This window comes from Melanostigma gelatinosum (assembly GCF_949748355.1).
Source record: "Melanostigma gelatinosum genome assembly, chromosome: 24".
In the NCBI taxonomy this organism is placed as follows: Eukaryota; Metazoa; Chordata; class Actinopteri; order Perciformes; family Zoarcidae; genus Melanostigma; species Melanostigma gelatinosum.
This window is the reverse complement of record NC_136657.1, coordinates 10,359,524-10,380,257: the sequence shown is the minus strand read 5'-3', so window position 1 is coordinate 10,380,257 and position 20,734 is coordinate 10,359,524. Positions and strand designations below refer to the sequence as shown.

At 50.0% G+C, this 20,734-nt stretch overlaps 3 protein-coding genes across 7 annotated transcripts in view; all 3 read right to left on the bottom strand.

The window, feature by feature from the left end:
- The window catches only part of dnpep (aspartyl aminopeptidase), a 4,579-nt gene extending 636 nt beyond the window's left edge, over nt 1–3,943 (bottom strand). Inside the window, exons 1-15 of one of the 3 annotated variants that reach the window (XM_079296451.1) lie at nt 3,823–3,901; nt 3,691–3,737; nt 3,341–3,431; nt 2,708–2,796; nt 2,500–2,613; nt 2,145–2,270; nt 1,925–2,049; nt 1,599–1,683; nt 1,371–1,478; nt 1,150–1,227; nt 987–1,067; nt 719–879; nt 441–480; nt 207–308; nt 1–123 (exon numbers count right to left, since the gene is read on the bottom strand). The exon at nt 1–123 is cut by the window's left edge and continues 45 nt beyond it. In XM_079296451.1, coding sequence (XP_079152577.1) covers nt 1–123; nt 207–308; nt 441–480; nt 719–879; nt 987–1,067; nt 1,150–1,227; nt 1,371–1,478; nt 1,599–1,683; nt 1,925–2,049; nt 2,145–2,270; nt 2,500–2,613; nt 2,708–2,796; nt 3,341–3,422 — 1,314 coding nt within the window. In that variant the 5' untranslated portion in view covers nt 3,423–3,431; nt 3,691–3,737; nt 3,823–3,901. Of the gene's footprint in view, nt 124–206; nt 309–440; nt 481–718; nt 880–986; nt 1,068–1,149; nt 1,228–1,370; nt 1,479–1,598; nt 1,684–1,924; nt 2,050–2,144; nt 2,271–2,499; nt 2,614–2,707; nt 2,797–3,340; nt 3,432–3,676; nt 3,738–3,822 lie in introns of all 3 variants that reach the window. The other 2 variants (XM_079296450.1, XM_079296449.1) reach the window with 2 other exon arrangements.
- Nucleotides 3,944–6,615: 2,672 nt separating this feature from the next.
- On the bottom strand, nt 6,616–14,419 carry LOC306797165 (transmembrane protein 198-like). 2 transcript variants are annotated; one of them, XM_079296372.1, is made up of 5 exons: nt 14,163–14,419; nt 9,459–9,716; nt 8,799–9,380; nt 8,508–8,704; nt 6,616–8,398 (listed from the first exon to the last, which is right to left on the bottom strand). In XM_079296372.1, exons 2-5 carry the CDS (start codon nt 9,613–9,615, stop codon nt 8,246–8,248), a joined length of 1,089 nt encoding a protein of 362 aa, XP_079152498.1. In that variant the 5' UTR covers nt 9,616–9,716; nt 14,163–14,419; the 3' UTR covers nt 6,616–8,245. The 2 variants fall into 2 exon arrangements, with proteins under 2 accessions (XP_079152498.1, XP_079152499.1); XM_079296373.1 differs by lacking the exon at nt 14,163–14,419 and adding an exon at nt 13,681–13,748.
- A 587-nt stretch (nt 14,420–15,006) lies between these two features.
- Nucleotides 15,007–19,020, bottom strand: cyp27a2 (cytochrome P450 family 27 subfamily A member 2). Of its 2 annotated transcripts, none has more exons than XM_079296370.1 (9): nt 18,726–19,020; nt 17,854–18,044; nt 17,569–17,768; nt 17,301–17,498; nt 17,046–17,209; nt 16,040–16,206; nt 15,872–15,953; nt 15,583–15,792; nt 15,007–15,471 (listed from the first exon to the last, which is right to left on the bottom strand). In XM_079296370.1, exons 1-9 carry the CDS (start codon nt 18,972–18,974, stop codon nt 15,355–15,357), a joined length of 1,578 nt encoding a protein of 525 aa, XP_079152496.1. In that variant the 5' UTR covers nt 18,975–19,020; the 3' UTR covers nt 15,007–15,354. The 2 variants fall into 2 exon arrangements, with proteins under 2 accessions (XP_079152496.1, XP_079152497.1); XM_079296371.1 differs by having other exon boundaries at nt 17,166–17,209.
- Between the last annotated feature and the right edge of the window lie 1,714 nt (nt 19,021–20,734).

Genomic DNA, 20,734 nt, shown 5'->3' with positions numbered 1-20,734 from the left:
CTCTCTGATGGAGTGCATGGAGAGCTGCGGAGAGCCGATGTCCACCACGGGGACGCCGAGGCGGGCGGCCAGGATGGGCCCGATGGTGCTTCCACAGGGGCTGTCGTTACGGACCATCACATCCTGCAGGAGGACGGACCGTCGGTCAGAATCATCATTACATAGAAGACGTGCAGCTCTGCATCGCCTGGAATCACACGCTGTACCTGCAGCGGCACGCCGACCCGGCCGGCCAACTCTCGGACCACGGAGGCGGTGACGGCCGTTGTAGCGTAACGCTGGTTGCTGTTGAACTTGAGCACCGGACCCTGAAATCAAGACGTGGACGTTAGAAACGTGATATTCATCTGAAGTGGGTTTTTCATCACGTCGGTGCAGAATACTGATATTTGCATTTTGTCCTTTTGAAACTAATGAATGCATGAAAATAATCTCGTCACCTTGTGGAAAGCAGGACGATGGTTCTCCTCGTGCTTCTCCCTGAGACGAGCACAGAAACAAGAGATGATGAAACGACATAATGTACGAGATGAAGACGCTTCTTCTTAACATCCGTTACATCTCAGCGTTTATTGGACACTTCTTTCTTTAAGAAACTTTAATTTCTTGGATTGAATCTTTAACTGTAAAAATCCCAAATATTAAAGAACACAATATATGTATATAAAATGAATGTGTCCAATAGAACAGATGTAATGGAGAGTGTTGAACGACTGACTGGTAGTTGGGGTGCACGGCGTGCGCCATGTCGGCGCTGATCATGAAGGAGAGCGGCGCCGCCTGCTGGAAGGCGGTGAGGTTGGAGGCGGAAGAGGAGAGGCGGCTGAGGATGAGCTCCGTCAGGTTGGACTGAGCCCCCTGAGCGCTCTCTGACCCCACCTGCACACACACACACACACACACACACACACTGAAGTCTGTTGCTTTTCAAGATGACACAACAATCACACATACAAGCTGCTCAGGAGACACGAGACCACACCCACCTCTTCGTTGTCGTACAGAGTGATCATGCGGACGTTGGGGTCTTTGTCCAGAGAGTCTCCCGAGCACGACTCCAGCAGCCCCTGACGGGCAGAGAGAGAAGCACTGATGTGGTTAGACGTGATGAAAACAGACTAAAGGAGTCAAGAGAAGCTGGAGTCTGACCTGCAGCGCGCAGTAGCAGCTGTGCAGGTTGTCCAGACGAGCAGAGTAGATGAACTCTTCGTACACTCCTCCCAACGCCTGCAGAGGCAAGAGAAGAAGAACACGACGAGCAGAAACAGTCCAATCAAATCCGCTCATGAAACCATTGTAATAGAACTTCTTCTGCATTGTTCACGAATATAAGAGATGACAGGAAGTCAATGGATTACTCGACGACTCACCGCGGGCTGAGTGTCGGCCAGACAGAGCTCAAAGTCCAGCAGGGCTTCAGGCTCCACGCCCAGCTCTGAACACAGCACCTTCACCAGCGCTGGGTGGTGCTTCTCCGCCTGCACAGGGACGGTGCAACACAAACTCTCAAATTCGGTCGAAAATCAGCCACAAGAGACAGTGAGGCCGACAGAGACGACATTCCTGGATGTGCAGTTCTCCAGATGTGTCCGTTTTACCGTGTTGACAGCACAGCTGGCGTCTCCGGAGGATGCACAGCCCGTCTCCAGCTCCTCCTGGACCACGGTGGCGATGATCGGCACGCTGAGAAACACAAATACATGAACACAACAGAGTTGGCACAAACTCCACGGTCAAGCTCGTCTCAATATTAATGTTGATAATAAGCAGGTTGAATATTGTGATGTTTTTGTGGCACTCTGCTTGTTTCCACACTTTCTATTTATTTAATATCTACCACAGTCTGCTGTCATGTTTCTATTCTCGTCTCTGAACTCAACATGTAGAATAGTCCTTGAGTTAACCCCCGAGCGTCCATGCTTACAGGTGGTTCTCCTTGTTGGGGCCGAAGGAGTCGTTGACGTCTCTCTGCAGGTGGATGGCCAGGTGAGGGATCCTGAGCAGCGGCCTGGCCACGTGAAACAGCCGGTGAACCAGCCGGCCGTCGGTCTGGAGGAGGACACGCACGTCAGAAAGATCTCGCAGTAAACCCAAAGACTTTGTGCTGAAGCTAAGCTAAATGCTGGTAACTATGACCGTGGTACCTTGACCATGACGCGGCCGGCGATGGTCAGGTCACGGTCGAACCAGGTGCTCCAGATGCCGCCGCCGTAGCACTCCACCCCGACCTGCAGACAGCCCTGCTTGGTCCTCTTGGACCTCGGCTTCACCTGAAGCACAAAGACAGCATCAAATGGAACGATCTGATAAAAGAAGAGGTTCTTCAGCTCAAACATGAGAGGGAGACGCTGAGAGTCTCTCTCGTCTGAACTGCTTCTCCGTTCTGTTGAGCTTTGGCAGCAGAGGAGTTTACAAACGAGGAGAGCATCCTCGCTGCTTCCTAGAGATGCAAGGAAGCGTGAGATTGTGATTGACAGGTGGACGTGGGCGGGCTCTCACCCTGAGGCAGGGGCTGTCTGTGTGGGCGCCGATCATGGAGAAGCCGTTTCCTGGCAGGAAGCGTCCGCCCACAGCGAAGGCGATGAGGCTGGAGAAGTTCCTGGTCACAAAGTACTGAAGAGAGCAGAGGACGGGATGTAAGTGTTATTCTACAAGAAAGCATGTGCAGCTAATGTGAGGCTCCCCTTACAGAGGACCATGAACCCACCTTGCTGGACGGCTTGATGTCCCACTTCTCAGACTCCTTCAGCTCGATGAAGCCGGCCTGCAGCAGACGCCGCTTGCATTCTTCAACCACTACCGGGACGAACAGAAGAGACAACACCACGGTCTGTCAGAGACGTTCATTGGTTTTCTAAAAGTCAGTCATGTTTCATTGAAGCTGGAAGGAGTTCCACCGGTCTGCCTCAATCACTTTTCAACACTAACTGAACGGCTGTGGAAGTCTTTGCTCCTCTGACCAGAAGATGCTTCATATTGATTTGTTTTTTAAATGTTTTATCGTCTCTTTTATTGCTCATTGAAGACTCTCCGTGTGGAACTACAGGTCACAGTGCAGCGATAGGAGACGTTATGAAACATCTGATTCATCTGCAGAAACTTATCTTATCTAAAGCTCAAAGTCAGCTGCTAACCTGACGAAAGTCTCGACTCAGCACCTTCTTCATGCAAACACATGCTTTGTTCTCACCACTGACATTTTACTGCACAATCAATACTTTTACTGACAGGAAGTAAGGTTCTGAATGTAGTACTTTTTACCAATGTGGTATTTGTACTTTTACTTCAGTCCACTGGTGAGTTTCACACAGACTAAGGAGTATTAGTGTGCAGACGGTACCGTGGTATGGAGACACCCCTCTGTTCACAAACTGAAGGAACTCTTTGGCTGCTGACTGCACGGCCTCTTTGGAGCTCTTCATGATCAAAGACTGGAGAAAGAAAGAGCACGAAGGAGAAATAGAGTTGCACAAGTTAGCATAGACAGCTAAGCTAGCAGCTAGCCGGCTATAGTTACAACTTCGGACACTAATCGCAAGATTCAAATCTTTCCTTCTCTACTTTCAATAAGGCCAGATTTATATGTACAATAAGACAATGAGTAGCAAATTCTAATTAGTGATAAAATTGTCATTATTACGCTAAAGCCATAGGTTGTCCGATAAAGGACGCTAACCTTTGCTAGCTGACCTGCAACTCGAACTCTCTGGCTCTTCTTCTCCGCTTCTCTTCCTCCGCTGGTCAAAGTCAAAGCAGCTCTGTGTGAAGGAGCAACACCTCCACATACCGCAGCGACAATAATCATTTTTTTATGGCACTTACCTGCATTAATTGCACTGTCAAACTGTGAACTCAAGGTGCAACGGCAAAGTAATGACAGGCGGATAGAGATCTGCTGACTGCAGACCGAAAGAGAGGCAGGCGCTGCTTTATTCCAGCCACAGCGCAACAGTGACCTCCGGCGGCCAGGCGGTGTAATTACAACCGATTGATTTTTCACAAGCCCACACACATTTTTCACCTGTCTTGATTTCCACCTTTACCTTCCTGTCCCTCCCCACAAAGAGAAACTGAAGAAGCATGAGATATGTATTTAGTTATTGTAGATGTATTTATATATATTTATTATATTTATATTGTGGACAAACACTGCAGTTTAGCATCTAACCAGAAGTGCAGAACAAGTAGCGTGATCATGCACTCATTTCTAGTAAATATAATAGCATGCTCTTTCTCTCTGATTTTACTTTATTCATATTTGTATCCAAAGACCTCTCTCTGTCTGTCTTTGTTACTCATATTCGTTTACTTCTTATTCCTCCAGATGCATCACTGTTCCACCACAGGAACCAGCCTTATATAGTCCTGAAGAACGAGAGAGGGAGGAAGAAGAGGAGAGTCTGAAAACGATGAAGAGATGTTTATATCAGCCGTCAGCTCACAGCGTCTCTCCTGCTGTTGAGGAAGCCCAGGGAGATGAGAACACACACGATATTGTGTTTGATGTCATGTTCACATTACTCCGGAGGTAAAACACACCCGAACAACATGCAGCGACTAGTTGAGCTGAAGAGTGCATCCAAACGTCCAGACGTCCAAACGTCCAAACATCCAAACATCCAAACGTCCAAACATCTAAACATCCAAACGTCCAGACATCTAAACATCCAAACGTCCAGACATCCAAACATCCAGACGTCCAGACATCCAAACATCCAGACGTCCAGACATCCAAACATCCAGACGTCCAAACATCTAAACATCCAAACATCTAAACATCCAAACGTCCAGACGTCCGGACGTCCAAACGTCCAAACATCCAAACATCCAAACGTCTAAACATCCAAACGTCCAGACATCTAAACATCCAAACGTCCAGACATCCAAACATCCAAACGTCCAGACATCTAAACATCCAAACGTCCAGACATCCAAACATCCAAACGTCCAGACATCTAAACATCCAAACGTCCAGACATCCAAACATCCAGACGTCCAAACATCTAAACATCCAAACGTCCAGACGTCCGGACGTCCAAACATCCAAACATCTAAACATCCAAACGTCCAGACATCTAAACATCCAAACGTCCAGACATCCAAACATCCAGACGTCCAGACATCCAAACATCCAGACGTCCAAACATCTAAACATCCAAACGTCCAAACATCTAAACATCCAAACGTCCAGACGTCCAGACGTCCAGACATCCAAACATCCAGACGTCCAAACGTCCAAACATCCAAACATCTAAACATCCAAACGTCCAGACATCCAGACGTCCAGACATCCAAACATCCAGACGTCCAAACATCTAAACATCCAAACGTCCAGACATCCAAACATCCAAACGTCCAAACGTCCAAACATCCAAACGTCCAAACGTCCAAACATCCAAACATCCAAACATCCAAACATCTAAACATCCAAACGTCCAGACATCCAAACATCCAGACATCCAAACGTCCAAACATCCAGACGTCCAAACATCTAAACATCCAAACGTCCAAACATCCAAACATCCAAACATCCAAACATCCAAACATCTAAACATCTAAACATCCAAACGTCCAGACATCCAGACGTCCAGACATCCAAACATCCAGACGTCCAAACATCTAAACATCCAAACGTCCAGACATCTAAACATCCAAACGTCCAAACATCCAAACATCCAAACGTCCAAACATCCAAACATCTAAACATCCAAACGTCCAGACATCCAAACATCCAGACATCCAAACATCCAGACGTCCAAACATCTAAACATCCAAACGTCCAAACATCCAAACATCCAAACATCCAAACATCTAAACATCCAAACGTCCAGACATCCAAACATCCAGACATCCAGACATCCAAACATCCAGACGTCCAAACATCTAAACATCCAAACGTCCAAACATCCAAACATCCAAACATCCAAACGTCTAAACGTCCAAACGTCCAGACGTCCAAACATCCAGACGTCCAAACATCGAGACGTCCAAACATCGAGACGTCCAAACATCGAGACGTCCAAACATCGAGACGTCCAAACATCGAGACGTCCAAACATCCTGTCCCACCAGCGTGGAGACACGCGACACTGTCTCTTATCTCTTTCTGAAGAGGTAAAAAGAGGAAAAGCTTTTCAAACGGTCGACAAAATGAAATACTCTGGTGCTGCACAAACCTCCTGACCTGCAATTTAACTTCAATCTGTTTCACATCAGTCCTCTGCTTTTGCGTCTCATTTCTTACCACGAAAAGTGTGCAGACGGATCCGAACCCACATCTTCAGTCCAGGTTGTTCTTCTTCTTCTGGTTTCCTCCAAACACAGCAGCTTCTGTCCTGTTCCTCAAGCTCAGTCACAGTTCTGTCCAATCAGAGAGTATGAGTGTGCAGACAAAGAGGAGAAGATGGAGGAGATGAAGCTAGAGATACTGGAGGAGGAGGAGGAGGAGGAGGAGGAGGAGGAGGAGCGGCTGCTTTCAGGAGACAAAAGCTTTTGTGACTTTTAAATATTATTTGCTAATAAAGTGGGTTGATGTTCCAGCTGATGTCTGCATGTCTTTGAGTTGAAAGACGACTCACAGATCAGATACAGGCCCATAAGAACACATGCTTTAATAATGAGTCAGAATTAAAGTTCTTAACAAAAGCATGAGTTACTGGCCTACAGCGATGACGTGGCACAGAAATAAATACATCTGAAAATAAACACATCCCACTGAGAACCATTTAGAGTGTGAAGAGAAGAAAGCGAGTTGAGATGGAGTGATAGAACCAGAGAGCAGGTTGGTGCTGCTGTGTTTGTGGACATGAGGGCGGGTCGGGGTGAGGTCATGCACTTCTGTTTCCGACGGATGAATAAAAACGCACCATACGCCCCCCCTCCCCCACATCTGCTTGCTTTAACTATCAAAAGGTAAAGACGGGAAAGTATTCACATTTCACTGGTGACAGAACTGTTCTGTTGTCCCACATGAAGGAAACCAGCGCACACGATGGAAGGAGTTGTTGGTCCGAGTACAGGCTGGTATGGCCACTCGTCCATGTTCCCATCCAGACTCGCTGAGCCTCATTCACACTGGCATCTCAGCCGGGACTCATTGATAATGTCACTAAACATTATCCTGCTCGCTTTGAGATTCATGGAAGACTTTTAGCTTCTTCTGCCAGAGCAGTGTGTGGCCCTTCCACGCACTGGCAGACATGTCTTTCAGCTACGCCGCTCAGCATCTTACATCATCTCTTGGAGGAAACAGGCTGGGATGAAGTTCAGGTTGTACAATAATCAGGGATTGTGGTTTCCGAACCGTGAGGAGGTGCCAGTGTAAATGTGGCTCCTCATATACCCGGCATCTGTGACGCCAACAAGCCAACTCCACTCCCACAACATGATTTGACCCTGCTTGTTGTAGCTCTATGGCTACCCGCCTGAAAAGTCCTTCACATTTAATGCAAAAACAAGCCATCGATGGGAGACCTGCCAGGAACCCCCCTCCTGCTGCAGAGTGGTACAGTCCACAGAGGGGCAAGGCGCCCGTTGAAACAGACCCCCGGCCGTCGGAGAGCAGTCTGAAGCTTGAAGACGCGGATCGTCCAGCACCACGGGGGACGAAGGGTTTCCCCTCTTCAAAGACGTCCCTCCCCATTTCAAGGAGGATTTGTTTGTAGTCCAGAAAGCAAATAAAAGATCCCGCTTTGCATTTTAGGCCCTACTTCCCTCGATACATGAATCTGTGTTGGACGCCTACAGGCTGAGGGACTCGTTGCTTCTGCACCATCAACAGCAGTAGAAACGACAGCAAGGTTGTGTTTAGAGTCTTCAATGGATGCCTGTGTTTGAACCTGAGGCGGTTTTGCACTGAAACTGAGATCCCTGATCTGGTTCGACTTGAGATGGTGCCAAACAGGCCGGGTCCAGGTGCAGCAGGCTCCTTCGGGTTTCCACCCAGCCCTTAGGATTGTAGCTGCGGTGTAAGTGCATGCATGCATTTGTGCATTTGAATCGACTGAAAGACAGTGAAAAAGAGGTCAACCAAGCCTCTGCACCACACTGATTGCTCCAGCAGGTAGCACAAGGAATGCTGGGCTTTATCATCTAAAATGTAATGAGTAAAGGGTGAAACATGTTTTGCATTTTGGGTAAATCCAGCCCTGAATATATTTCCATTCTTAGGGGTGTGGCTGAACCCAGATTACGTTTGTCCTTGCACAGGTGTGACTGCAGAGTCTCTCTGAGTTCAGGCCTCTGGTCAGACACGGAGGGAAGGTCCTGCAGCTCCGGCGAGGGGCGTCGTGGAGCCGCGGTCGTAGCCCACGTCCACCGCGGTGTGCGGTCGGCCGGCCGGCCGGCTCGGGATCGGCTGCGCCTGCACCTGACGGTCTCGGAAACTCTGGATGTAGCTCTGGAAGGAGCAGAGAAAGAGTTTGGTTTCAAGACGGAAACACAGCGGCATTGCAGGACGCAAGACACAAAAAACAACAGCCATAGATGACAGGAGGCGAGAGCCTCACCGGCGACAGGACGTCCGTGTCGTAGCGGCGGATGGGGTTGGGCTTGCGGCGGTAGGCGGGCTCAGTGTGAAGCTGCTTGGCCTGCTGATGGTTGGAGGTGGAGCCGTGCTGCTTCTTCTTCTTCTTGTTGCGATAGCGATCGTCCCGCTGGCGAATCCGCATCACCTGCATCCTCCTCTGCTGCCGGCTGATGATTACTGTGGAGCGCAGAGGGAGACCTTAGCTAGCATATGCTAATAGCTTTGTAGATGTTTGAGACATGTCCAACAAAAACAAACGAGTTGTCCTCACCCTTGGTATGGGAGTATCCCTCAGCGGTGACCTTCCACTGGACCATGACCCCCAGCAGGGTGAGGGCAGGCCACACCCCGAGCACCACCCACGTCAGCCAGCACACGGGCTTGCCGGGTGCCGCTTTCAGCCGCTCGTACGTGTACAGCACGAGGGCGAAGAGCTCCACGAAGTAGTCCACCGCCACAGTGATGACCGCTGCACCGAACATGGCCGTGGACAGCGTGGTGAAGAGGCGCTGCCACTGCAGGGTGAGCACGGCGAACAGCATGCCCAGGCCAAGCAGCACGGCCAGGGGCACCCAGACGGAGCGCGGCGGGCTGTCGGTGAGCTCCTCCATGCCCACCAGGGTGGCCACTGCCACCAGCAGGCCCAGCAGCAGGCCCACCATGAAGAGGCCCACGCTGCGGACCAGCATTGTGACCAGGCCGCACAGCGTGCCGATGCCCAGGCCGATGCCCGCCGAGGCCTCCAGGCTCAGCTGGGTGTCCAGAACGCGCTCCTTGTAGCAGAGCATGAAGATGACGACAGAGCCGAACATCAGGCCCGTCAGGAACATCACCGCTTTGAAGCAGCGGTAGCCTGACATGAGAGGAAGAAACAAAGCTTACCAGGGTGGTAGCTTGATGAGTAAATCAACCGCACAGACCCAGGACTCACCAAAGAAGCAGTAAATGATGCCGAAGAGACCGCACATGGAGCAGACCACAGAGGGAACCACGTTGTAGCGGCCACCGACGTCCTCGCAGCCGTCCAGGCGCTCCGGACTCAGCTGCTGCTCGGGCCGGGCCAGCATCATCTCCGGGGTGGTCGTCATGGTGAACAGGAGGAGAGAGGAGGAAGGGGAGAGGAGGTGGGGGGGGAGGAGGGGTGACCAGGCGGGAGGCTAGGGAGCACCACACAGCCACATGGTTTCACCTGAGGACAGAGGAGGACGTAACTGACTCAACAGGGGCTGTTATTACAGCGAGTATCTGATCAAAACCTTCAGAGAAACCACTTCACAACATGAACCTTTGTCCATTTGAAGAGATCGTCATGGACGAAGGCAGAGCTCTCTCATCCTGGAGGAGGGAGAGTCCTCGAATGCACCATCATGACATTCATAACATCGAAGTTTGACAAAGTGTCTGCATGTTGATTGAAGACAACAGACGACTGGAAAGCAATCGTTTCACTGCTGGTAGAGTCTGAACTACGCGTTGCAGGTTCATGTGATTTAAAGCAGCCTGATCCAAAGGATCAACAGGGAAACCCGTTGATGAAGTGGCTTTCAGCAGCAGCAGAGTAGAGCAGGTCTTGTTTCGTGTCTGCACACACAGTTAGGCATCCCCCCATCCCTCTGCTAAAACACTGAGATCCTGAAGGAACACACTGAAGGGATGCATGCATCATGTGTTATGTAAGACGGTACTATTGTTAGGTCAGAAAAGCTGTTCCCGTGCTCTCGTCTCGGCTGAGCTCAGCGTGGCGGTGGAATTCCTTCTCTCTTCTTTTGTTTCCTTCTCCCTCTCATCCTACTTCCTTCAGTACCTTCTCCTTCCAGGACTTGGCTGCCACTCCTCATAGCGATTAGCTTAGCTTAGCATAAAGACTGCAAACGGGGGGAAACAGCTAGCCTGGCTCTGTCAGAAATATGCAAATACACCGAAAATCCTACGAATTAACGCGTTCTGTCTCCTTTGTTCAGTAAATAAAACAATAAAAGTTGATTTTATGATACAGCGGCAGAACTGAGAGAACCTGTTGACGGAAGCATTTGAACAGAAACAGAATAGAACCAGACAGCAGGAAGAGGCTGATGAATAAAGCCGCAGAACACTCACTTTCAGACACAAGTCATATTAATAATCATCTTTTGGTGGAGGATTAGCCGGGTGACCCTGTGTGTGTGTGTGTGTGTGTGTGTGTGTGTGTGTGTGTGTGTGTGTGTGTGTGTGAGAACACTAAGCCGGTTTGTACTGCAGATACACAACGTGCAGTTTTTATGTTTGCAGATGGATGAGACAGAGAGACAGAGAGACAGAGACAGAGAGACAGAGCGAGAATAGACAACAGACACGTTTCTTCTTCTGCTGTCCGAATCAGCAGCAACAACACCGTGTTCTCCTCCTGCTTCCTGTCTGTTGCCACAACAACGGAGGGATGCTGAGAGACCAGTCGGTCGGTCCGAAACCTGACCAATGGAGGAGCAGCTTAAACTCCCATAGCAACAGTGTGAGAGCCAATCAGTGGCCCCGTCTGTTCCCTCTGAATGTGTTCGTGTGTGTGTGTGTGTGTGTCTGTGTGTTATAAATGCTCCTATAGAAATCCTTTCATTTATAAACTATTACAGAGTGAATCTGCATGTTTTCGAAAACATTTCAAGCACAAAATCAGAAGTCTGCTAGTTTATTGTATAATTATAACAAAAAAAACACAACTATTTTCAGAATCTATTGACTTTAGTTTATTAAAATAATTTTTCCTCTTAAAGATTTTTGACGAGTGATCAGAATGACGTCTTCTGTGATAACTATGAAACGTTATATTGTATTTCCTCTTGTCCGTCTCTCTTTCCTCTCAGTACCGATCAGCTGACCGGCTGCTCCACCGTCTGCAGAAGAACAAACAGCGGCCGTGTGACTGACCGTGGCTTTGGGTGGACGGAGGCGACGGTCAGGTGCAATGATGAGCTCACAGCAGACGGATCAATGAACTGAACAAGTCAAACCCGTCTCCCCTCATTGTCCCGATATCAGCACACTGACACAGTCACACTCACGTCTTCTGTTCCAAGAGTCTCACTGTGTGATATTCTGTGTCACGCTTCTGTCTCTCGATCACGCTCAGCGCTTCATTCTGTGCAGGTTTCATCACGCCGCGACTCATGACATCTGCTGCTGATGCTTTTCACCGTGCGGTCCGAGTGTGTTCATCGAAGCACCGGTTTAAAACCTGAAGGTCTCTGTTGAAGTGAACAGAAGCACAAGGACGGAAAAGATCCTTTCACAGAGTTGACGTCACACGAGACCATCTGCATCAACACGACAGCGTTTCCGTGTGAGAGAGCATCCGAACATGAGACGAGGCCGTTTCATCTGGTTCACAGCAGCCTTCCCACCATGCTGTTACGTGACTGCCTCCTGATGCATGACTCACTGCACTTCAGCTGCTTTCCAAATCTATTTGCATTCCAACGATTCACAGAATTCAAAACGAGGACAAACTCGTCTTCACAACGCTTCTGTGCAACCTGGAGAACAACGGTTCACAATCACAGAAACATACGAATGATTCCTTTAACTTCCTGTTCTTCTGACATCTGTGATAGAATGCATGTTTAAACTGATGTAGCGCTGCAACCACCTCCATCTTTATTGTTGACTCATCTCCTGGTCTAGAATGTCAGAATGAACTGCCACAGTTCCACTTTCTCACGAACATTCATTTATAAAACGACTGAACGCTGATGATCCATAACGTTGAATCACTGCATCCAGTCGCCGCTGCGTCTTAAAGACTCAGACGAGTAGAATGTGAAGTGATGAGCTCCATCACTGACCTGACAAATGTGACCGTCCTCACTCTCTCTCTCCCACAAACACCCACCGACTCCCGACGCCGGAGATCAGGCACGAGCGCCGCGAGGCCGAGCGTCCTCAGACGCCGGCGGAGCGGGTCGCACGAGGCCGCCGCTCCACTTCCAGAGACCACGTGAGGCTGCTGTCACTTCCTCCGATTGGACGGAATGTGGAGAATCTGCCGACGGGGAAGCGTTGAGAAGAGGAGGAGGAGGAGGAGGAGGAGGAGGAGGACACTGAGGTCTTTGTCACGTTGGACTCTGTTTTCACCCCAACAGACTGCTGAGAGCGCAGCATCGTAAACGTGGCTCTCGACAAAATAAATGAGTCTTTAAAAATAATCACAACTTCAGTAAAACAGTCAAAACCCAACGACATTCAGTCAACATGACTGGAGAAGCTCATTTCCATCTCTACCTCTGATTAAATGTGTGATCGGGTCATCTCACACACACACACACACACACACACACACACACACACACACACACACACACACACACACACACACACACACACACACACACACACACACACACACACACACACACACACACACACACACACACACACACACACACACACACACCTCTCAGGTGTCATCAGACCTGCAGCAGCATGTTCCATTCATTGGAACACAGCCTCCTCTGTGATGAGCAGTGTTGACGCTGCTCAGTGTGGCCGGACGTCCCCGGCCAGCTCTCTGTCCTCTGTCCTCTGTCCTCTGTCCTCTGTCTGAGGGAGACACTCGGGAATATCAATGATGTTTGTTCCCGGGGAGGAGAAGCTGAAGCCAGTGAGGATGCGAGGATGTTCAAATGAGAAATGTGAACATCTGGCCTTCAGCAGCCTGCAGCTCACTGCTGGTCTCACACTCTGATGAGCCTCATCGCTGCTGAGCACGGGACCCTGAACGCCTCGTGGGAAACTCTGGCATGCAGATTCTCAGACAGACACAAATGAACCATGAGAATGCAACGTGTGTGTGTGTGTGTGTGTGTGTGTGTGTTCCCATCAACAGCTGAAGCGCTTCATTGTTATAATACACGTCTGGTACACGTGCAGTTCTGGTTCAAAGGTAACAAATACTGAGATGATAACAATGTTCAGGAGTACTTTAAGCATGTAAAGCAGACACCAGCTGATTTAAACACACGTGAAAGGAAACAGAATGAACGTGTAATGCTGCACACATCACCTGCTGTTGCTTTTCTTTGAGTCATGATGCGCGCGCGCGCACACACACACACACACACACACACACACACACACACACACCTGCAGAAGAACACATTCCTCCATCTCTCACGTCTCCTCACTTTAAAGCAATGAAGCTTCATCACATCTCAGTCAATCAGTCGACTGACTGATCTCGTGTCTGCAGAGCTCTAATTCTAGATTTGAGTAGAATCTTTGATCAACACCTTCTACACTGAACCACAGACACGTGACGTGGACAGTGCTCCCTTCAGGGACCTCTGGGAGAAGTCAAACTCCAGACATACGCGTAAACACATCTACTCACGCGTCCATCCATCTGCGACAATGAGAAGCCACCGCCTCTGACAGGATGATCGACCCAGATGCGACCACCCGGGTCAGACATCAGCGACCTCAGCGGCCATCACGCGCAGCCAGCTGACCTCAATCCCAGCATCGAGCACAGCGCTCCGCTCGCACGTGAACTCCTCTGTTCGTCGTGTTTGACAGCAGGTGTGTGTGTGTGTGTGTGTGTGTGCGCGTGTGCGTGCGTGTCTGAGACAAAAGAGACGCACCGTGCGCGTATAAACAGGCCACTCACCATCATCCCCGGCAGGTTGACGCGCCTCGTCCGCGCTCACATGGTGCCAAAAGAAGCCTCCTGAACCGGAAACACCGATCATTTTCAACGTTTTCTTCCCCGACTTGGGTGCATTGTCGTCGGCGTGGAGGTCCGTGTTTCCCCGGTGGATCCCCAACTAGTCCTCCGTGAGGAGAAACGCACATGCACCGGGCTGGAAGAGAGGAAACCGCCGGATTACATGTCGGATAAAAAGCAGATCTATGTGCGCGAATGAAATGACGTGACGGCTCATCCAGACCGCAGCCCGGATGAGCGGGCGGATGGAGCAGCCTCGCGGTAACGCGGCGCGTGAAGAAGTGGCCTCCGCTGCAGAAGATGTCGAGTCCAGACTCGACATCTTCTGAATCACGTGAAGTGTTGAGGAGAAATGAAGTCACACTCCGTCTCCTGAACGTTCACATCTTTTGCAGCGCGCGCGGCTGACGCACGACGTGCTCACGCGCGCAGAGGGAGATGAGATGAGCGCGTCGAGCTACTCAAGGTTAGGACCACCGGAAGTGGAGATGTTTGAACTTCAAAGTAATAAAGCAGACGCGGAGGACAGCCTGGCGGTTCATCGTGTTCTCTGGTTGATGTTCATGTTTGAAGGATGTTCCGTACCAGTGACGTCACTCTCTGTCCTGAAGAGGCTGCACACGTCACCCGTTTACAACTGATGACCCACAATGCTTTGCTCACAAATGTATTTCATATCTTCGATGAATGGAATCAGATCAATGAAACAGAACGAGAGTACGGCCTGCATCTCTTCTGCAACAGAAACTTTATTGAACAATGACGACATAGATCCAGTCAGTCCCAGAGAGGAGAGTTTTATTAGTCATGAGAACATCACAGATTATGTTTCACACCAGCTAGCACTGAACTGACACATCAGCCGATGGCTACTTTAAAATAATAGAGTTATGAAATCACGAATAAGCAACAGAAATAAACAAATCAGTGAAACAGTGGAGGGCACATTGAGTGTTATTCATTCAAATGAAGGATTTGTGTGCTGAACACACAGGAGCCTCCACATGCTGCTCCACGTGTTCATCCAGTGACAGAGCAGCCGGTGCACAGGTGTGCAGCTCCTCCACTCAAAGCAGCAGGAGCTGCACACCTGTGATCATCGTCAACACCTGCTGCTCGGCTCAGCGGCGCCTCCTCAGGCCCGGGGCAGGAAGCGCAGGTTGATGGGCGCGGACGGGACCAGCAGGCTCCGAGTTCTCGGCTCCACGACCGGAGCGCCGGGTTCGGGCCGGACCTCGTAGTGCTGCATGAGCTGGAAGAGGACACGGGAAGACAGAAGTCACTCAAATGTGTGCATCAAATACTCAACGTTGACCAAGAAGCAGGCCGAGTGTCATCTGGACCGGCGCGTCCCGTCTCTCACCCTGGACAGAGTGAAGAACATCTCCATCTCCGCCACCCTCTTCCCCACACAGGCCCGCACGCCCACCCCGAAGGGGAGGGAGCTGTACGGGTGGTGGCGGTAGAAGCCCGGCGCCCCGGCGCGGAGCCAGCGCGCCGGGGCGAAGACCTCCGCGTCCAAGAACTGATCTTCATCGTGACAGGTGGCGTAGTGACACAGCTGGAACTGAGTCTGGAGGAAGAGAGTTGAACTTGTCTTGTTATGAGCTTTAAGGTCGGAGGAGCATCAGATCCTGGATCTGCTCTCATACCTTCTTCGGGAACCTGTAGTTCCCCACGAGCACCTCGTCCTCCGAGACAACGCGTCCGTTTCCAGGCACCACGGGATAAAGGCTGGAGGAGAAACACAGCGAGTCAGAGGCAGGCGGGCTGCAGCATGCTGCTCCTCTTCATCCACAACATGCGCGTGTGCTCCTCACCGTAACGTCTCCTTGATCACGGCCTTCAGGTACGGCATCCTGCTCAGGTCCTCTGCGATTGGCTCCCGTCTGTCGGGACACACGGCGCTCACCTCCCCGTACAGCCGGTCCTGGGCCCCGCGGTCCCTCGCCAGGCGGTACAAGGCCCACGACAGGGTGTTGGAGGTCTGGGAGGAAGCAGAGAGCATGGGCCATCACAGGCTGAGGGGCTGGAGACGTCACCACAACAGATGTTGAGATGTTTCAGCTCGAGATGAACAGCTGACGATACACAAATATACACACAGTACACAGTGTAGCTCTTATTCATCGACCCAGACGTTGGTGTTGTTCCAAGTTGGCACAATCTGTAAGTTCCAGTCAAACAATGTTAGAATGATCCCGCCTCAGAGCTGCAGGTGCAACCAGCAACCAGCAACCAGCAACCAGCAACCAGCAACCAGCAACCAGCAACCAGCCTGGACCTGTTGGGGAATGCAGCCAGACCAGCTGTGAGGCGCAGCAGCCCCACAACACCCTGTTCCTGCTGCTTCTAACTGACACGTTCCCAATTCAGCTTCAGCTTCTGTCCTCAGGGCCCAACCGACACACGCGCGCGCACGCACGCACCCCCCCCCCCCCCCAGCAGCATGAACCAGAACCAGCCCCCCCCCTCACCGTGTCCACCCCCCCCCCCCCCCCAGCAGCATGAACCAGCCCCCCCCTGACCGTGTCCACCCCCCCCCCCCAGCAGCATGAACCAGAACCAGCCCCCCCCTCACCGTGTCCACCCCCCCCCCCCCCCAGCAGCATGAACCAGCCCCCCCCTGACCGTGTCCACCCCCCCCCCAGCAGCATGAACCAGAACCAGCCCCCCCCTCACCGTGTCCACCCCCCCCCCCAGCAGCATGAACCAGCCCCCCCCTGACCGTGTCCACCCCCCCCCCCCCCAGCAGCATGAACCAGCCCCCCCCTCACCGTGTCCACCCCCCCCCCCCCCAGCAGCATGAACCAGCCCCCCCCTCACCGTGTCCACCCCCCCCAGCAGCACCTCCGTGAGGGTGGTGTAGACCTCGGCTCTGGTCAGCCTGCCGGAGGACAGCAGGTAGGTCAGGTACATGCCCTCGGCCGGCTCGCCGCTGCTCACCTGAGCTTGGATCTCAGCGATCCTGCTGTCGACGAGGGTCCGAGCTGCCGGAAGGAAACACACAGAACTCTTTACTGACGCGTGTTTGGACCCCGCGCTGCAGGCGCCGCTCCGTCGGGCCTTCTCTCGTCATACCGATGTCATGCATGTCGTCCCAGGCCTGAACGAAGCGCCTCCAGAAGGGGAGGACGCCGCGGCTCCAGCGGGGGAAGAGGGGCACGGTCTCGGACAGCGTCAGCATCTCACTGACGGCGGTGATGAAGCGCAGCGTGTCCGGCGGAATGTCCTCCTGCAGGCAGCCCAACCTGGTCTCAAACAAGATGGAGACGATAACTGCAGGAGGACAAACCAGTCACAACCCGTTCCCCAGAACTCAAGCGTGCTGAAGAACAAACCCTCCCACCTTCAAAGCCAAACTTGTGGAGCTCAGAAGTCAGATCTGAGACGGTGACCTGGTCCCGGCTGAGACTTCGGAGGACCTCGAGGCGGCGCAGCAGATCTCCGATCACCTGGTGGATGATGGGGGCGTAGGCCGACACCTCCCGCAGCTTCAGCAGCTTGGGGTTCAGGACGCTGCGCATCCGGTGCCACTCCGGTCCCGTGCTGGAACGTTAAAGAGCTTCTTCAGATTTCACACGAGAGGGGAACACCTTTCCTTTCAGATGGACGCTCGTCCGTCTCCACTCACTCCACATGCAGCCCGTAGGCGTGTCCTCTCAGGTCCCGGTACTCCTTCCAGTGAGCCAGCTCGGCTCTGGACGGGTAGCGGCCCTCCTGCTGGAGCACCTGAGCTATGAGCTCCGGAGACGCCACGTTCACGACCTCAAACAGGCCGAACCTGGAGCGCCAGATGGGCCCGTAAAGATTCCTCTGCACAACCTGAAAGAACAAACATCAGTGTGTGGAACGCAGAGTTGATTCAGTTTAAAGGAGCCGAGTACTTAAAGTATCAATGAACGAGGAAGCACACTCGGCTCCACAGATGTTGTTCATTTAGAAATAACTTCTTATTCCTACTTTTACACATATAAATGTTCTCAATCCTTCTTCCACATCTGTAACGTTTCTGCAGCAACACGTGACAGAAGCGTGTATCATGTCAACATGTATCTCTGACCAGTCTGTGCAATGACAAGTTGACTTATTTGAATGTCTTAATTACATTTATTTGCTGGTTTTTGTTTTATATTTTCGTACATTTAGATTTTGTTGGAACACAGTTACTGTATCTGCAAAGTTTTCTGTTGAAGTTTCTGTGGAAATATTACAACAAATCCTACAAATGAATGGAGTCAATACTGCACAAACACTGTGACATTCTAGGCTGATACACTAATGATACGAAACGAGTATTACTTCAATACGACGTGGAACGTTACATAACAGAATCGATCACTCACGTGCTGTTATCTAATCTCCATAATACAGATAATAAACTCGAACAAACATCCAACTGGCTTTTTAAAGCTGCTGCGGTTCTTATCAGTGAAGTAAATGACGTCACACGTAACGAGAAACAGAGAATGAGCCTCAAATGAAGAATAACTTTGTTTCTTTGACCTGCAGTAAGTGGCCCTTGTCCGCATATCCTTTGACGAACAACCAGTACAGAGTGGTGGGCAGACTGGGTCCGGGCAGGTCGTCGATGCTCTTCAGCTTCCCCGCCTCAGCGGCCGCCTGGACGGTATAGCTTCTTCTGTCAGCAGAGACCCGGTGGCGCAGCTCCGTACCGGCCTGCACCGCCGGTAGAGTCCGGGCGCAGCGCGCAGAGAGCCGGAGAGCTCGAGCTGCAGCCGCCGAGGAACCCATGATGGAAGCTGTGCGTCGGAATGCTTTTGTTTCTGTCAGCGTTGTGACTTTTATTTTCGCAGAATGTAGAGTACTTCCCCCCCCCCTGCGGGAGGTTTCCGGTAGTCCGGGAACTGAGCTGTTAACCAATCATTGAAGAATGCGAGTGATTGAATACAAGACAACTTATTTTTCACATCTATTATGATAATTGTCCTTTAATTTGAATGGTGAACATAAAGCCAATATTCTACTTCATTTTTATGTATTGAATCATATTAAAATGAACGTATTCAAAACATTAATTAAACAACAGAATGCATTTTGTAAACGTGTTTGTCAAATGCAAATCATGTAACGTTTGATTAAAAAAGCTCAAAATGATCTGTGGGGTAATGTTGACATCTAGTGGTCGGATAGTGTCACTGCAGTTTATGGATTATTGTGTAGCAACTGACAAAAATAAACATGCAAATAAACTCACATGGGAGCCCTCTGGTGGTCAAAGTGCGTAATTACATACCTTGAGCTTTTATTTTGAATGATTTAATCGGAAGTATTGATTGTATGTAATTTGTCTAGCATGATAATAACACCGTTGTAGTTATTGACTGTGGCCACTAGAGGGCGTTAAAAGTCATGCTCTAAATCTAATATTACTTTGACATACACTTGCTTACTTTGTGTCGCTGTAGCTAACATTAGCTTATCAATTACAAGCTCATCTTTAGTTTGAATGCAATGCTAATTGAATTGAACCCGGCGATCACACTGTTGTATCATTTATTTTATATTTACAGACTGCAGTGACAGTTGTATCACTGGCGTCAATAATCATGGGTAAACACTGCCCTCTGGTGGTCAATGTGAATAATTACACATCTTGAGCTTTTATTTTGGATAATTTAACCGGAAGTATTGGTTGTATGTAATTTCGCTACCTTGATAATATCACAGTTGTAATTCATGGAAGGCCCTCTGGCGGTCAAAGTGCGTAATTACATCACCAGAGCTTTTATTTTGAATGCTTCAACCGGAAGTATTGATTGTAAGTAATTTGTCTAACTTAATATCAAATTAGTTGCAGTTGTAGACTTTGGCCCTAATTCCAATATTACTTTGATGTAAGATTGCTGACTTTCTATCGCTGGAGCAAACGTCAGCTAATCGATTACAAGCTCGTATTTAGTTCAAACTAATTTTCCAAACATTATGTTGTTCATATGAGGCGTTATCTATTTTACTGACTACTTTCTATTTAACTGTTAAGCCAAGGAAATAAGAAAACCTCAAGCAGGAGAGCCGGCCGCGCGTTGCATTATGAGTACGACTTGGGGAGTTGACAATTTAACAGTCAAATTAGGCAGTGTTGATCTAAAATCAATCAATATTGTCTTCCTGCATTGTCAATTTCTCGCCTCAAACGTAGAAACATGTTTTATTGTACTATTTAGCTGTAAAATGAGAAGGTTGTCCCCCGGCCGCCATGTTGAAAACAGTCGAACAGCCAAAACCAAGAACCACCATCCGGCGGAAGCAAACAGAATGACCACGCCCACTCATTTGAATATAAGAAAATTAAATACAGAGTTGTGAAACGTAAAATAAAATATTCTCCTGGACATATTTACGGTGAGAAATAGGAAATTAAGTAACATGAATTTATTACTTTTTTTTTCATCAAAGTTGCCTAGTTTGACTTCGTGAATTGAACTCTCAGGGTACGATTAATGCTTAGGAACGATTAGCTGAAAACATTAGCTGAAGCTAATAAAAGCAAA

Coding starts and splice junctions, on each gene's coding strand:
- cyp27a2 (XM_079296370.1), bottom strand. CDS start 18,974: ATGGGTTCCTCGGCGGCTGCAGCTCGAGCTCTCCGGCTCTCTGCGCGC. Junction 17,210..17,300: donor GGACGACATGCATGACATCG/GTATGACGAGAG, acceptor TCCTTCCGGCAG/CTCGGACCCTCGTCGACAGC. Junction 15,472..15,582: donor TGTTCTTCACTCTGTCCAGG/GTGAGAGACGGG, acceptor GTCCTCTTCCAG/CTCATGCAGCACTACGAGGT.
- LOC306797165 (XM_079296372.1), bottom strand. CDS start 9,615: ATGACGACCACCCCGGAGATGATGCTGGCCCGGCCCGAGCAGCAGCTG. Junction 9,381..9,458: donor CATCATTTACTGCTTCTTTG/GTGAGTCCTGGG, acceptor CTCTCATGTCAG/GCTACCGCTGCTTCAAAGCG. Junction 8,399..8,507: donor ACACGGACGTCCTGTCGCCG/GTGAGGCTCTCG, acceptor TGCTCCTTCCAG/AGCTACATCCAGAGTTTCCG.